General features: G+C 52.5%; 2 protein-coding genes across 3 annotated transcripts in view; one reads left to right on the top strand and one right to left on the bottom strand.

Moving 5' to 3' along the window:
- Nucleotides 1-6,426, top strand: part of DEAF1 (DEAF1 transcription factor) — a 27,005-nt gene extending 20,579 nt beyond the window's left edge. The window contains exons 12-14 of one of the 2 annotated variants that reach the window (XM_054069049.1): nt 656-745; nt 1,540-5,236; nt 6,296-6,426. In XM_054069049.1, coding sequence (XP_053925024.1) covers nt 656-745; nt 1,540-1,644 — 195 coding nt within the window. In that variant the 3' untranslated portion in view covers nt 1,645-5,236; nt 6,296-6,426. The remainder of the gene's footprint in view (nt 1-655; nt 746-1,539; nt 5,237-6,295) is intronic. The other variant, XM_054069050.1, reaches the window with a different exon arrangement.
- DRD4 (dopamine receptor D4) lies at nt 6,293-16,805 on the bottom strand. Its single transcript, XM_009566763.2, has 4 exons — nt 16,472-16,805; nt 9,052-9,164; nt 7,617-8,164; nt 6,293-6,509 (listed from the first exon to the last, which is right to left on the bottom strand). The coding sequence occupies exons 1-4, from the start codon at nt 16,736-16,738 to the stop codon at nt 6,307-6,309; spliced, it is 1,131 nt and encodes a 376-aa protein (XP_009565058.2). The 5' UTR covers nt 16,739-16,805; the 3' UTR covers nt 6,293-6,306.
- Between the last annotated feature and the right edge of the window lie 47 nt (nt 16,806-16,852).

Below are 16,852 nucleotides of genomic sequence, written 5' to 3' on the forward strand. Positions count from 1 at the left end.
AGTCATTGAGGTTGTAAAAGCCCTCTAAGCTCATCCCATCCAACTGTCAGTCCAGCCCCACTGTGCCTGCTAAACCATGTCCTGAAGTGCCACAGCCATGTATGTTTTGAAGCCCTCCAGGGATGGAAGCTCCCCCACTGCCCTGGGCAGCCTCTGCTAATGCTTCACCACTCTTTCTGTGAAAAATTTTTCGTAGCACGCAGTCTAAACCTCCCCTGGCATGACTTGAAGCCACTTCTTCAGTGGTAATGGCCTCACTTGTTACTTAGAAAAAGAGATCAGCACCTGCCTGGCTCCAGCCTCCTTTCCGGGAGCTGCAGAGAGTAATGAGGTCTCCCCGCAGCCTCCTCTTCTCCAGACTAAAGAGCCTCAGCTCCCTCAGCCACCTCTTGTTTCTCCAGCCCCATACGCAGCTCCATTCCTCTTCTTTGGCTCCACCCCCTCAATGTCTTTCTTGGAGTGAGTGGCCCAAAACTGAACCCAGGATTTGAGGTGTGGCCTCCCACGTCCAGAGCCCTGTTTGGTTTGGATTGACATATTGAGGAGGTATTTGTTTTACCACTGTTCATATGACATCACTGGTATTAATTGCACTTTGGTGATCTCGCTGTTGTTGCTATCTCTGTTGTAATCACTTTGTTGTCTGCTTTCTCAGCAGTCCTGTGTCAACTGCGGTCGTGAGGCGATGAACGAGTGCACGGGATGCCACAAAGTCAACTACTGTTCTACTTTCTGCCAGAGGAAGGTATCGGCTTGTTTGCGGGTTGCGGATTCTGTTTTCTGGAGAGGTTAGGTGACCTTGAGGTCAGCCAGACATTTCTGCCTGCCTCCTGATGGGCAAGAGGAACCGGGTGGAGGAGTCCGAAGCACTTGGCAGTAACTGGTTCCTTGAGTTTCCCCCCTAGGGTTTGTGAGCCATGTTCTGTGGCTTCTGGGCTCAGCAAGGGGTGGCGTGTTAGTTCAAGTTAAAACCAGTCCTGGGTGGAATTGTATCCTCTCCTTTGGCATTGCTGAATGGAGACCCTGTATCCAACACTGTCCTTCAGGAGAGGGTTTAAAATCAGGGTTCCGACTCCTGACCTGACTGACAGTGATGTTCTGGATTGGGGTTTGGATTGAGAAGCCAACATTCTGCTTCATTTCCTCCTCTACAAACCCTTTACCTGGTTCCTTTCATTTCCATTATCAGTCTCATTTGGCTGAGCACTGGAGACCCCTGTGACCCATCCGTGCTGGAAAAAGCGCTTCTCCAACAGGGTTTCTGCTGGGGCGCACTGTGCTTTTGCCAGCTGTGTGTTTGTTCTTTCATAGAATCATTTGCTTGGAAAAGACCTTTGATATCATCAAGTCCAACTGTCCCTGTCTACTACTAAACCATCCCCGAGCACCTCATCTACCTGTCTTGTAAATATCTCCAGGGATGGAGACTTCACCACCTCCCTGGGCAGCCTCTGCTAGTGCCTGAGAACCCTTTTGGTGAAGAAATTGTTCCTGATGTCTAATCTAAACGTTCCCTTTCCATCTGCTCTTCCCTTGCAGGACTGGAAGGACCACCAGCATATCTGCGGCCAGTCGGCCACGGTGACAGTGCAGGCTGACGAGGTGCACGTCACAGACAGCGTCATGGAGAAGGTTGCTGTCTGAGCACATCTACCTCTTGGACTGGTCATGAATGACACAACGCGGCCGGCTGGATCGGAGGCGCGGCATGAATGGTTTGTCCTTTATGAACCACACTCTTCTCCAGCAAACTGATCTTTGATACTGTGACAGTGTTTGCCTACACCCAATCCTCTTTGTTGAGACTGTGAAAACCTCAGCTGAATAGAACAGCTGCCACTGACCTGCAGCCTCGCAGCTGGGAGCCACCTTCAGCTTAGGGAGCTTTGGCTTTGCCAGACTGGAGCCTCCACCGTGTGGATGATCGCAATCTCATCATCTCTCTCGAGATGGATCTAACGCAGGTGCTGCCATGAGATGTGCCAGTGTTTCCATCTCCCTTTGCCTCCCTACCTCTTGTTTGGAAAGAGAAACGAAACTGTGTTTGTTTTATTTAATTGCCTTGAAAAATTGAGTCCATGTTCTTCTGTTTGCCTGTGGAAGGAGTTTTGTTTCCTTGTGTTCCCTCTGTGCTGGGCAAATTTGGAAAACATTGGAGCTTCAGCACTTGAGAATAAGTGATAAATACCATGTTGTTAAATAAAATGCAGTGAAACCACGAGGGTGCCGTTTCCTTCTCACGGCAGCACTTGAATGTGCTGATAAACACAGCAAGTGGCCGCTGGGAGTGGCTGCAGCTACGATGCTGCTGCGGTTCCACGTGCGTCTCTGGTCCTGGTCTCCAGAGGAGGCCAGTTGGGAAGTGTTTGTTCAGCAGGGCATGGACAGTCACAGCCTGTTGCCTCCCTGGTGTGTGTCTGGCCAATATCAGATCTGATTGCACCCAGAGTTTAATTAAGAGCGCTGCTCCATTGTTGCCACTCATTAACAGAGGGGGTGACCACTAGGAAGTTATTTGCTTCATTTGCTATAACAAAATCATTTAATTATTAGTGTCTTCTTCAATAATTTAGGCTAATTTATTTGTGTTTTGAGGATTCATGCCCAACCAGAGGGGTCTTGGCAGATGCACACCCTTCTGCTTTGGTGTTTTAGCCTCAGGCATAACAAGTATGAGGGGTCACTGGTTGTGGCACTGAAGGACAGAGTTCAATGGTAGGGATGGTGGCATTGGATTTATAGTTGGACTCGATCATCTTAAGCGTCTTTTCCAATGTAAATGATGCTGTGATTCTCTTGTTCGCTCCAATTTTATCTTGGTGGGTGAGGATTAGCTTACTCTTCAAGAGACGTCACCTCAGAATGACAGTGATCCAAAGTGGCATCAAAATTTATGTCAGAAGGAGAAAATCCTGTCCAGAGTGGCAGGAAAGCAATAACAAAGCAAATGAGGATGCGAAATACTGAACTCTTACAGCTGTCCCTAACCAGTCTTTTCCTCCTCCATGAGTCTTAAAGGTCTCCTTAGGTTCTGCTCCTTGTGTTGTGAGGAGATGGGAGCTGCTTTATCATCTCAGCATCTCCAGAGAGCCCCGCAGTTGGGTTTGCTGGCAGCAGAGGGGATCTGGTGGTGGAGGGCGGTGGCGATTGCCCAGCAGGGCTTCACAGCAGTTAGTGAATATTGTTTCCTGGCTCAGAATGCAGAGCATCGTGGGCAAGGCAGGCAGCATTTCAGACGGAGTTGGTGTCAGCAGAGGGGAAGCAGCAGCTGGCTGGCCTTCCCCAAAAGAACCAAGGAAAGCCGAGCACGAACTAAAGCGGGATGGGACCAGAAATTACACGTGCAAAACTCCAGGGAAGAAAAGAATCAGCAATTCCTCTGATCTTATAGCAGAACACTCACTTCTTCTGCTTCCCGGAGTGGTACTTCGGTATCTGTAATAGTTTCTTCTCACACTGTTAAATTATGATTGTCTGTTTTCTAAAGCTTAAAAGACAATTAGCTAATTGAAAAGACAGCCTTAATTGAGCACACAATGATACAGCTAATCGGCATGGTTTCTTGCCTCCATCTATTGCCCATCAAGGTTGTGACTAAACAGAGAAGCAGGGGACATCGAACGCCTCGTGCTGCTGTTGGGCTGTGCCCTGGACTGGTGTCAGCACTGCCTCAGTGGCACCTGGCGAGGGTGCAAAGATCTTGGCATGGTCCATGTGTACACCAGATCCATCAGCTCATGTCCAGCCTGGGGAAGGGTGGGCAGCAAGCCGTGCTCCTGCTTCAGGCCAACCCCTCAGCTCAAAGGAGCTGCTCTCAGAGAAGGTGGCCGAGTTGCGATCCAGTGACTCTGCTGATCCAGTTGCTCCTCAAAGAGTTGAGGGTGACAGCTTTGGCATGGTGCCTTTCAGCTGTGCTTTCCATGGCTTTCAGCTGGAAAACATTCCTGTTGCGTCACCTCTCTGGCTCGCCTTTCATTCTCCACAGGAAATCATTCACTGCTGGTTGGAGAAGTGAGCTCTGCGTGGACTGGGGGCTACAGCTGTGTGCTGAGGTGAGCTCCGACAGCGGGTACACGTGCACTGGAGCTCCTGCCTGGGTAGGTGACCAGGCAGCAGCTTCTCCCAGCACTACAGCCTCCACTCTCATCATAGAATGGTTTGGGCTGGAAGGGGCCTCAAAGCCCATCCAGTCCCACTCCTGCCATGGGCAGGGACACTTCCCACTGGATCAGGGTCTCCAAGCCCCATCCAACCTGGCCTTCAACACCTCCAGGGATGGGGCAGACACCACTGCTCTGGGCAAGTGTTCTCAGGCACCAGGTCGTGGCCGAGTACAGCTGAGCCTGGGATGCTGAATTTTGGCTTTACTGCACCTTTTAAATGAAAAAAAAACATTGGAAGAGATCGGGGCAACATACCTAAATGAACAAATTGTGGGTATGAATCATTTGAGCGTCTCATCAGAGCCCGGGCAGCTGTGCCCAGCACAGTGCCGCACTGCAGAGCACCAACGCTTCCACTCTAATCCCTGTGGGAATTCAATATCTTTATTTGCAGATGATAAATTGATTGAGCCATTGTTCTTTGTGGAAGAAAAGCTTAAGCTCTCCCTGCAGTACTGTTTTCCTTTTGTTTTGAAGCGAGCAAATTACCCCTTGGAAAGCACCAACCCCAGACAGAAATCGTTACTCTGACGCTTGCTGATTCCTGCAATCATCATTTCCTTCCAGAACAGCCAGAGTGGCTCCTGCTGGCCACCCTGGTGTCACCGCGCTCCACTTTACCAAAGGGATTTCTTCCTGGTGGGTGTGATGTGATGAGGCGTTCTGGAGAGCGAGCGGTCACATTGGTGTGCCTTTGGATGGGTAAATCCACAATTTGTGCAGCCAAGTGTCCTTATACAAGGGCTTTACGCCTCTCATCCTCGCTATCCTAGTGCGTTCAGCAGCAGGAGTGTGACCCAGCACTGCTCCCAAGCAGGGAAAACCACACAGTTAGCGGGAAAAGGCAACTGTTCCATGAGCTGGTAAGGAGCAACGTGGCTGGAGAGGGCTGAGTGACATTCATCTTTCTTGCGCTGTGGGAAAGGCTGCTGCATTTCAAGCCATGGGGTTACTAAGTCCCCACAGCCATCACTTCGGTGTCCTCCAGGTCTTGATCAGAGTTTGCCATGGCTGAGCTGGCCCTGGGGGGTTCAGGATGTCAGGCTCGGCCATTTATTTTGGTTTTTTTTCTGGTAGAAAAACATGAGAAAAATCAGTCTTTGGATTTAAAATCAAAGGAAAAGGAGGTACAGGTAAATACAACATCATCTGGCAAGGGAACATCTGGGAAATGAGCCTAGCAGCCTTTTTTTCCCTCCAACTCCTGTCCACGTTGCCTCCCAGCCTTGTTTGTGCTGCCCCAGGAACCAGAAGAGGCCACAGACAGCTGACAGCAGCTTGGGCAGCAAATGGGGCACCACGCCAGGACGGCCAGGCTTCTGAGTAAAATGATGCAAACCAATGTAATTTATGATCCTCCTCAATCTGTGCCAGCCTGAAGCTCTGCCAGAGCCACTGCTGAACTGCAGTGGGCCGAATCCCTGCCCTTGCCCTTCTCTGTGCCCCAGGGGATACTTTGCTGGGGGAAAGGAGGTCACACAGCCCTGGGAGCAGCTCTGCGAGACGCCCGGTGTGTCCCAGCGTGCAGTATCAGGGCTCAATTCTGCTCTGCTCTGGTTTGTCCTCCTGGTTTAAATCATATGGAAAGGGTGAAGACGGGCCCCGGAGGGCTGTGCATCAGCCACCTCCTTCAGGAACACTTCCAGAGATGGAAGATGGAGCATTCCCTCAGTGCAGGCAGGAGAAAGGGAATTGGCTGACACTCTCAGGGCCAGGGCAGCTGAAAGCATCAATGGTCTCCTGCTCCCAGGAACGAGACAGGGATAACGGTGATTGATTTTGCTTAGTGGCAGCAAAGAGTAACCCAAACCAGACCAAACACCTACATCTGAAGCAGGAGCTGCCGCGAGAAGCTGTCTTGCAGCATCTCTTGCCTCTTACGTCAAGCACCAAGTGTGAAAAAGGCGGCTACGCCTGCAGCTCCCAGTGGGGAGAGCATCCAAGTGGATCCACTGCTCCTCACCTGCAAGTCCTTACTACAAAGATCTGGGAACCAGAGACCTGCAGCTCCCACCTCTCTTCTTTCCCTCCTCCCAACAAAGACAGCAGGAACTTAGGCAGAAATAGAGCTTTAATGAACTATAAAAAAAAAAAAAATAGCCTGGTGATTCGTGGCTCCTTCTCCTCGCCAGTTCTGGTGGGCTCAGCAGAAGAGGTGCAAGACTTTGCGGAAGAAGTTCCTGAACTCCGTGTTGAAAACGGTATAAATGATAGGGTTGAGCGCGCTGTTGACGTAACCCAGCCAAGTGACAGTGCTGGTGACTTGAGTGGGGATGGAGCAGGACTTGCAGAGCGCCCTGGTAATGTGGACCACAAAAAAAGGCGTCCAGCAGAAGAGGAAAGCACCTGCCAGAAGGACATTAAAGAGAGAAGGTGATGGCAATGTTAAAAAGGGTTTGATTTAACCAGGACAGCCTGGGCCAAACAAGAATGGAGGCAGCTTAGAGAAAACAGGGAAAAGCAGCAGATGTGCTGACATGCAGAGCTGGGCACATGCCTGGACAAAATGATTCAGATGTCTTTCTCATCCTAAACATAAATTATGGATCAATTTTGCATTCCCATCTAAGGCATCAGGAGCCATAGGTTTGCCTTGAAGGAAAGGCTGGATTATAGACATTGTCCATTGGTTCTTTCATAGAATCATGGAATAGTTTGGGTTGGAAGGGACCTCAAAGCCCATTCAGTTCCACCCCTGCCATGGGTAGGGACACCTCCCACTGGATCAGGGGCTCCCCAACCTGGCCTTCAACACCTCCAGGGATGGGACAGCCACCACTGCTCTGGGCAACCTGGGCCAGGGCCTCCCCACCCTCACAGCAAAACATTTCTCCTTAAGATCTCATCTCCATCTCCTCTCTTTCAACTTCAAACCATTCCCCTCATCCTTCTCTGCGCTTCCTGATCAAGAGCCCCTCCTTGGCTTTCCTGGAGCCCCTTTCAGCACTGGAAGCTGCTCTAAGGTCTCCCTGGAGCCTTCTCTTCTCCAGGCTGAACAACCCTCAACTCTCTATCTGTCCTTGTACGGGAGGTGCTCCAGCCCCCTTTCACAGGGGTGGTGGTTGTTGGCACAGCTCTGGCTCTAGGAGTATGGAGATGTTCTCCGATGAACACTCTCTCACAGCGAGTGATAGATACAGCTACTCTTATGCCACAACCAAGGTGTTCCAGAGGAACACAGGGAGGATGGGTGTTCAAAGAACTCCGTGAGGACCAAAAACCAGCAAGATCAAGGGGTGGTGGAGAAGCAAGAAGGAGGTGGCTTTTCTCTTGCCCTCACCTCCTGCAGCGAGGGTAAAGCGTGGTTCTCGCCACCTCTCGTCACTCCCCAAACGCTCATGTAGAGTCGGAAAGTGCGTGTTTGCATCTCCAGGTTCAAACAAATCCTACCAGCTCCAACCGTGCTGCAGGACAGTGCTGCACCCTTCCCACCCAGCACCCACTGCTACTCACCGACGACAACAGGCAGCACCCGCATGGCCTTCCGCTCCCGGCCGTTGATCTTGGCTCGCTTCCAACTGTGTCCTGGGTGTGGGTACTTGAGGTGTGGGTAGGAGACAGTCTGGATCCCATTGTTCATCACATAGTCCCCAGGCTGGTCGGAGCGGGCACAATGGCTGCACTCTTGTGGTTCCAGTCCCATTCGCTCTCGCTCAAGAAAGGTTGAGGGGTGGTAGAGCTTCCTGTTGGCCCCATAGATGCCACCCCTGAGCTTGGCTTTCCTGGTTTCTTCCCAGCGCTTGAGTCCATGGAACATGGCGCAATAGAGCACCAGCATGACAGGGCAGGGGATGAAGAAGGAGCAGATGGAGGAGTACACGATGTAGTTGTCATCCTCCAGCTGACACAAACTGGGGTCCCGGTTTGGGACATTGTTGAGGCCAAATATGACTGGGGATGCTACAGCAAAGGCAAATATCCAGGTGGTGGATATGAGGATCAACTGCCGCAGGTCGATTTGTCGCCGGTTGTAGTTCAGGGGTATTGAGACAGCGATAAACCTGCCAACACAGGACCAGGTGAGTCAGTCCTGGCATGGTGTCACCACCAGGAGAATAACTGAGTGGTCCCAAAGCTGGTTGCCACAATCCTCCTACCTGTCAAGTTACTGACACAGCCAAGCCCTGGGTTACAGCCTTGAGGGTGCTGGTGGCACACACGGCTGAAAGGGAGTGTGGTGGTGCAGATTCACAGAATGGTTTGAGTTGGAAGGGACCTCAAAGCCCATCCAGTTCCACCTCCTTGCCATGGGCAGGGACACCTCCCACTGGATCAGGGGCTCCAAGACCCATCCAACCTGGCCTTCAACACCTCCAGGGATGGGGCAGCACCACTGCTCTGGGCAACCTGGGCCAGGGCCTCCCCACCCTCACAGCAAAACATTTCTCCTTAAGATCTCATCTCAATCTTCCCTCTTTCAGCTTCAAAACCCTTCCCTCATCCTGTCTCTGCACTTCTTGACCAAGAGCCCCTCCCCAGCCTTCCTGGAGCCTCTTTCAGTCCTGGAAGCTGCTCTAAGGTCCTCCTGCAGCCTTCTCTTCTCCGGGCTGAACAACCCCAACTCTCAGCCTGGCCTTGGACAGGACGTGCTCCAGCACTTGCATCATCTTCATGGCCTCCTTTGCGCTCGCTCCAACAGCTCCATGTCCCCCCTGTGCTGAGGACTCCAGAACTGGACACAGGCTCCAGGTGGGTCTCACAGAGCAGAGCAGAGGGGCAGAATCCCCTCCCTCCCTGCTGGTCCCACTGCTCTGGATGCAGCCCAGGTGCTGCTTAGGGGAGAGCACGATCTGGCCTCCCTGTGTGGGACTCTTGCAAGATTTACGGGAGCTGGTCAATGCCAGGACACCATGCTCTCCTCTGACATGAAGCTGAGGAACACACTTACCGATCCACGCTGATAGCACAGAGGTTGAAGATGGAGGCTGTGCACAGCATCACGTCCATGGTCATCAGAGCATCGCACAGCACTGTGCTGAGGGACCACACACCTCCCTGGAACTGAAAAGATCCCTGAGGTCAGCACATGTCGTGTCCCACTGCCTTTAAATGACAGGAAACAGCTCCAGGCCTGGTTGCCTTGGCCACTCACATGTTCCTCCAGGTGAGCAGCCTCACGTCACGAAGCCCTGCCCGTGGCACAATGCTCCCCTCCCAGCAAAGTGACAGCCAGCAGGCTCCAAACCCCCAAACTCCAATTCCCCATCCTGTCCTGTCCCCAGTAAGGTGGGGCTGAGCATCCTCTGTGCAGCGTGACAAGTGGCCGGTCACTGGGGGAGCAGGGAGAGGCTCTGCAATCCTAGTATCACGGAATCATTAACGTTGGGAGAGACCTCTAAGCTTGTGCAGCTCGATACCACCATGCCTGCTAAACCATGTCCCAAGGTGCCATGGCCACACACTTTTTGAACCCCTCCAAGGATGGAGCATCCATCGTGAGGTGAGGATAGTGTCAGATCTGACAGCACCTTTAGCTCCTGTTTCAGCTGCATCAGGGCTGGAACCATGTGATGCTTAGGAGGAGCAGCACCATCACGAAGTAGAATTTGCCTGAACCTCCAGGGAGGAGGATTCTTTGCCTGGAAGGTGAAATAGATGCTCCATTCCAAAAAAAGTCCTGACCCACAGACAGCTCAGACCTGTCTCTCAGGGGAGCTTGTTCATTTCTTATAGAATCACAGAAGGGTTTGGGGCGGAAGGGACCTCAAAGCCCATCCAGTTCCAACCCCCTGCCATGGGCAGGGACATCTCCCACTGGATCAGGGGGCTCAAAGCCCCATCCAACCTGCCTAGAAGCCTGGTCTACTGGGAGGTGTCCCTGACCATGGCACACATTGGAACTGGAAGGGCTTTGAGGTCCCTTCCAACCCAAACCCTTTTGTGATTCTGCAAAAACAACCTTTGTGATTCTGCCAAGCTTGCTGGGACACTGACAGGTTCTGTTAAGATCATGAGAGAGGAAATTTGATTCCAGACTAGAGTTTTCTGTAGGTGTTAAGTGATTTTGGAATCTAATTGATTCTGAAAAGGACAAGAGCTCGCAGGCTGCAGCACCTCCAGAGGACACAGCCTCTGCCAGGAGATTCAGTGGACTCTCAGACAACGCTACAAATTCTTCCCTTCCCCCCCCCACCACCAAGATTCCGACTTTGGGGAAAGTGCTGAGAGAGGATTTGCCGTTATATCACAGTTTTTGCCTGCCTGCCTGGGCAAACTGTGCCAAGCTCCTCTCCCACGGGTGAGTGACTTTGGATTAGAGGCATAGCTGGCTTTGCTGGGTCATAGGATCCACTGGTACCTAATTACAGCAGCTTAGCCCGTCAAGGTACACAGTGTAAAGCTTTAGGGATCAGAAGGAGCTCAAGCTGCCTTTAAGAACTGCTCCAGAGCAACTCTGCTTCCATCAGCTTTTCCTATGTTCTCTCCTTTTTACAGCACCAGGCCCATTGTTTTTGTTCCCAATGTTTTTGTGCCCAGTCAGGAAGGCTGGAGGCAGGAGAAGATGCTGAGAGCTGGAGGAATGTTAAACCAGATGCTCTACAGGGAAGCCATCTCCCTCAACATTAAACCAAGCTGCCAATGTTATCCCACCAGCCAGCCAGCCTGATATGACTTTTCTAAGGCTGCTGATGTGCTCTGATGAGAACATAGTCCAAGCCTTAAACAGGCAAGGTTCAGCACACTGACCACCATACTGGAAACCTCCAGGCATCACCTCTTGGGAGAAGATGGGAAAACTCTCAGTATGGGTCATGCTCTGCCCTTGGCTCAGCGCTTCGTGGCAGACAAGGAGGGTTTATAGGAGAGGGATAAGGATGGTTGCTCTGGACACAAGCCAAATCCCTAAAGTAATACTCCAGGTGCAAATTGGCTGCTTGTGGAGCCGACCGAGGTCGGCAATGCCAGTAAATTCACATGCAGCCACTGTGGTTTCTTACAAGCTACAAATATCTCGGTACACATGGCTTAGGCTCTGGATCAACCACTGTGCAGAGGAGAAACAACTCCAACTATTCAATAATTCCAACTCTTCACCACCCTCACAGGAAAACCTTTCTCCCTAACCTTTCTCCCCTCTTTCAGCTCCAAATCGTTCCCCTCATCATATCCCTGCACTCCCTGATCAAGAGCCCCTCCCAGCTCTCCTGGAGCCCTTTTCAGTCCTGGCTGCTCTATCGCTTCGAAGATCTGCTCAAAAGCCTCCTGCTCCCTGACTTGTGGAAGGATCTGGGTGAAGTTGCAGCTCTGCCAGAAGTGTTTCCTCATTTTCGTCATCAATTAGAGGGATCTTAGTGACAAAGATGTTTACATAACCCTGCCTCGCATGGCTCCTGCCCGCAGCTCTCCGGATCAGACCCACACTTGGCATGGATTTAAGGAAAGGGCTGATCATCGAGCAGGTTGCCGAGCCAGGCATGCTTCACAGCAGAGACCAAGAGTTGAAGGTGCTCAGCCTGGTTCCTTCCCTAATAGCTGGGAATGTCTCCAGTGGATGAGGACTATATAAACTGCTGCTGTGGCTCCTGCGTTCTTACCAAGTCTTTCAGCAAAAGAGGCAGGGTCTCTCATTCCAAGAAGGACATTGAGGAGCTGGAGCATGTCCAGAGGAGGGCAATGAAGCTTGGGAAGGGTTTGGAGCACAGGTGTTATGAGGAGTGGCTGAGCAACCAGGTTGTTTATCCTGGAGAAAAGGAGGCTGAGGGAGACCTCATCCCTGTCTGCAGCTCCCAAAAGGAGGTTGTGGTGAGGTGGGTGCTGGGATCTTCTCCGAAGGAACAAGTGACAGAACGAGAGGAAATGGCCTCAAGTTGTGCCAGGGGAGGTTCAGATTAGACATCGGGAACAACTTCTTTACTGAAAGAATGATGAAGTGAGTGCAGGGATAGGACATTTGGGGACAGTTTGGAGATGAAAGAGGGGAGATTGAGATGAGATCTTAAGGAGAAAGGTTTTCCTGTGAGGGTGGGGCGGCCCTGGCCCAGGTTGCCTGGAGCAGTGACATCTGCCCCATCCCTGGAGGTGTTGAAGGCCAGGTTGGATGGGGCTTGGAGCCCCTGATCCAGTGGGAGGTGTCCCTGCCTATGGGACGGGGTGAGATTTGAGGTCCCTTCCAACCCAAACTATCCTCATTCTACGAAGGGACATCCAGGGCTTCCTACAGCCAAGACCTCTCTGTCCTCACTGCTCACTAAGAGTTTTGCTGACAAAAAGTTCTGCTGCCTCTTTCAGAAGTACAAAAGGAGAGGATGTGTCAACAACTGCTGCTAACACATCGGAATGAACTTTCTTAACAACAGAAACAACAAAATCAAGGCCTCTCCCACTGTGCTCAGGCTTCCGTGAATAGCAGCAAAGGATAATCCACCTCTCGCAGGAAGGAATCCCATTGCCACAGAAGCTGTTATTTCGTGGGGAAGTCTGATGTCACCTCAACAGTTTAAATTCTTCCAGCTGGCTCCTCAAGCCCTGACTGGGAGGAATGCTTCCAAAAACCTAACATTAGAAGCCATCTCACAGGGAAAAAGCACAAGATGGCCAAGCATCTCCTGCTGAAGGAAGGGGTCAAACTTTATTCTTCTCTTCCTGCTTAAATAAGAAGAAAATATGCTCTCAGTTGGTTCTTAAGTTTTCCAATAAGCCCTCAAAGTCCACTTCACTCTGTACTGAAATTAAAAACAACCACCAAAGCCCAGACTGAGAGTAAAGTTTGAGCTGAACATGCAGATCACACCACATTTTCAGTGGCTGAACGCAGCAGTGCAAGTTGAAATTAAGCTTCTTTTAAACAGCAGCAGCCACTGTACCCTGTCAGCCCTGTCCCAGCATCGCGTCTGATCTTCAGGTTCTGCTTTTCCCTCCAAGAAAAGAAAAACACCAACACAAACATCCCGTCCCCTGGCTCTGACTATTCCTTACCACACTGCAGAACAAAATGAGCTGGAAATCCTGCCCCAACCTAGAGGGGATAATTAAAAATGACCATGGCCACTAGTTATGACCCTCAGAGGAGCTTCCAGGCATGGACTGGGTACCGCGCAGCCTGAGGAGGCTCCAATGCTGTGTGGCTCTGCCTTTCTTCAGGGCAATGAAGCTGGGGAAGAGGGTGGAGAACCCTTATGAGGACCTCATCGCTCTCTGCAGCTTCTGGAAAGAAGGCTGTGGTGAGGTGGGTGCTTGGCTCTTCTCCCAAGTAACAAGGGATAGGACGAGAGAAAATGGCCTTAAGTTGCACCACGGGAAGTTCAGATAGGATATTGGGAAACGTTTGTTTACTGACAGGGTGGTGAAGCCCTGGCAGAGGCTGCCCAGGGCAGGGGTGGAGTCCTCATCCCTGGAGGGGTTCAAAAAGCGTGTGATGTGGCACTTCAGGACATGGTTTGGTTGGCACAGTGGGGTTGGGCTGACGGTTGGACTGGATGAGCTTAGAGGGCTTTTTCAACCTTAATGGTTCTATGATTCCCTCTATACCTGCACAGTCCTTTCCATCCTCATGCTGTACATTACCGCTGAGCTGGAGGAGCACAGACCCTGGCGCGTGCTTTCTCCAGGGTATCAGATGCCTCTGAATCCTGCCCTCTTGTAAGAGCTCCAGAAGTTTCACCTGATCTGTGGGAGGTGTCCCTGCCCACGGCAGGGGATTGGAACTGGATGGACTTTAAGGTCCCTTCCAAACCAAACCATTCCATGATTCTATGAAGTGAAGGGAAAGACAATTCTGTCACAAGCCACCTTCATTCCTTGGTGTGGAATGGAAGGATTACACCACATCACTGATGCTGATGAAGAGCTGAAGAAGCAGACACACCAACTATCGTCACAGCTAAGGCACAGGCTGGACAGCCTGGGCTTTTAAAGCTCATACAGGGCTGAACGCCCACTGCCAGAGCATCCCAAATCTGTGGGATTTCTGTGATAGCCAAGGAGAGCCCCACAATGCTTACACCCAACTGGAAGCACCTCCAGAAGGACCCCAGAAGATGTCAGCCAGCAGTTTACATAAGCCAGCAAAACTCAAACCAAGACACCACACGGATGTGTGTGTCTGCCCACAGAACGGGGAACCAGGGGCATGGAGAGGCAGCAGCAAGAGCAAGTATAAAAAGGGAATTCTGATTAGCAAGGAGTAGCTAAGAAGCAGCATGAGGACAGAGGCTTTCTAGCCACCAAAAATGAGTTAACGAGGGAAGAGCAAACCCAAAGAGCCTAGGGGGGCTCCTGTCAGTGTGCTGAAAAGAGAGGGGGCTCTAATGCCCCCGTTCTTCACTGCTTCTTCTGATGGATCCCCAGATGAACCTGTCCCTCCAGGATACCTCCAGAGAGGTCACAGTGTCCTGCAAAACCCTAGGAGCAGGTAGAGAGGCTAAAAGCATCCTAAGCTCTAATCCACAGCCTTAAGAAAGCACAGGCCCATCCCACTCATGCGCTGAGAAGGGCTGAACCCTGTTGGTTCACTCTTTCCAGCCTTCCAAGATGGGTCTCACTCATGGGACACTCCCTTCCACTCCCTTCCACCACAAACCATGCAGCTGTCAGACAACATAAAGTTTGTTGGATGCCCCAGACTACAGCTGGTGGGGCTGCTGGCTGTGCACAGGTCGCATCCTGACTCCCCCCCATCCAGAAAGGACTCCTCTTTCTTCCACAGCACCAGCCACTGCGAGGACAGGTTCAAACCCTGCCTGTGGGTGCTTTCATCCACCTGAGCAGGAGAAGAGCCGCTGGCTGGTGCTCATGGACAGGCTCCAGCGAGCCTCCTCATCCCTGTCCAACAAATCCCCCCACAATCACCAGGCTTTATCAATCTCCCGGCAGCAAGCGTTTATCTCCCTGTGACAGAGAGGGAGATGCAAAACCACTCAGCCTCAGGAGAGCCTGTTTTTCATTCCCTCAGTTCTCACAGGCTTGGAGGTGAGTTCTCACAGGCTTGGTTTTGGAGAGGAACAGAAAACCTGACCCAAAGTCCCCCAGGGTGGCTCTCCATGACCACTATTGCCCGCCTGCGTGAACCAGAGCACTCTTAGGAGAAGCCTTGATGTACAGTGACTGAATCCCACCTAGGTCCCAAAAAAAGACACCTTCCCCTGCTCAGCTGGACATGGAAACCTGTTTCCTGGCTCATGATCTCCCTTATCATCAAAACCTGCTCACCTTACGCCAGACAGAGCACAGCACAGGAGTTCTCTGTCCCTCCTAACCATCTGCTGATGGCAACCTGGGAAGCGGGCACAGCAAGGACTGCCCAGAGCTGCTGAGATGGCCCAGGGCAGATACCCTGGTGCATCTCCACTGGGTGCAGTTGGAGCATCTGCAATTGAAGCGTCTCCACCCGGTGCATTTGGAGCTCAACAATCACCCGTGAGGGTGATTTGAGAGCTCACAAATTCGCCCTAAACTGGCTGTTGCTTCCATTGCCATGAAGACAGTGGAGGAACCCACAAACTCACCCTAAAGGGGTTTAAATGGGCCCCTCCCGTTGCCTCTGGTCCTGCAGGGCTTTTGTGATGCCATGGGAGGTGGAGGGGAAAGCCATGGTAGTCTGAAAGCACCACAAGCATCCCTGGGGATGGAGCAGGAGGGCAGGTGCTGTCCCAAAACAGAGGGATGGAGGCTGGGAACACACGTACAACCCTGATGCTTCGTCGCTTGCCACCTGCTGCATTTTAAGCATCTCCACCCGGTGCATTTGGAGCTCAACAATCACCCGGGAGGATGATGGGGGAGCGGAGTCCTCAAACTCTGCTGCTGCTCCCATCACCTGTGGTCCTTGAGATGAAGGGGGAAAGCTGCAGTGGTTTGAAAGTGCCACGAGCATCTCCGGGGATGGAGCAGAAAGGCAGGGGCTGTCCCAAAACGGAGGGATGAAGGCTGGGAACACCTATCCAACCTCAATGCTTGCTCTTTTGCCACCCGGTGCATTTTAAACGTCTCCACCTGGAGCAATTGGAGCATCCCCACTGGGTGCATTTCGAACATCTCCACCCAGTGCATTTCGATCATCCCCACTCGGTGCATTTGGAGGTCAACAATCACCTGGGAGGACAATGGGGAAGACCACAAACTCACCCTAAACCGTCTGCTGCTCCCATCACCCGTGGTCCAGGAGATGGTGAGGAAACCTGCGGTGGTTGGCAAGTGGCACAAGCACCTCTGGGGACGAGGGCTGTCCCGAACCGGAGGGATGGAGGCTGGGGACACCTGGCCAGCCTCAATCCTCGGTGTCTCGCCGAGCCCACCCCGCAAGCCCATCAGTGCCGGGAGCAGAGCAGCCCGATCCCCCGGTGCCCCCGGTGCCCCCGGTGCCGCCTCACCTCGGAGTAGACGTAGAGGGGCAGGACGAGGAGGGCGAGCAGGAGGTCTGCGACGGCGAGGCTGACGATGAAGTAGTTGGTGGTGGTCTTGAGCGCCCGCTCGGTGCAGACGCTGAGGCAGACGAGCCCGTTGCCCCCGACGATGAGGAGGATGAGGAGGATGCCCAGAACCAGCGCCGCGATGTTGTGGGCGCTGGGGGCTGCGGGGGGCGGCGGGGACCCCTCGGGGCCGCTGCCCGGGATGCTCCCGGTGCTCCCGCTGCCCATGGAGCCCGGAGCAGGGGGGTCCGACCCCCCCGCCCCGCTCAGCCTTGCTGGCAGCGACACCGCCCCGGGGGAGGAGCATCCTCTGACCGCCCCTCGAGGGGATCGGGGGAGAAG

This window comes from Cuculus canorus, chromosome 5 (assembly GCF_017976375.1).
Source record: "Cuculus canorus isolate bCucCan1 chromosome 5, bCucCan1.pri, whole genome shotgun sequence".
Classification (NCBI taxonomy): Eukaryota; Metazoa; Chordata; class Aves; order Cuculiformes; family Cuculidae; genus Cuculus; species Cuculus canorus.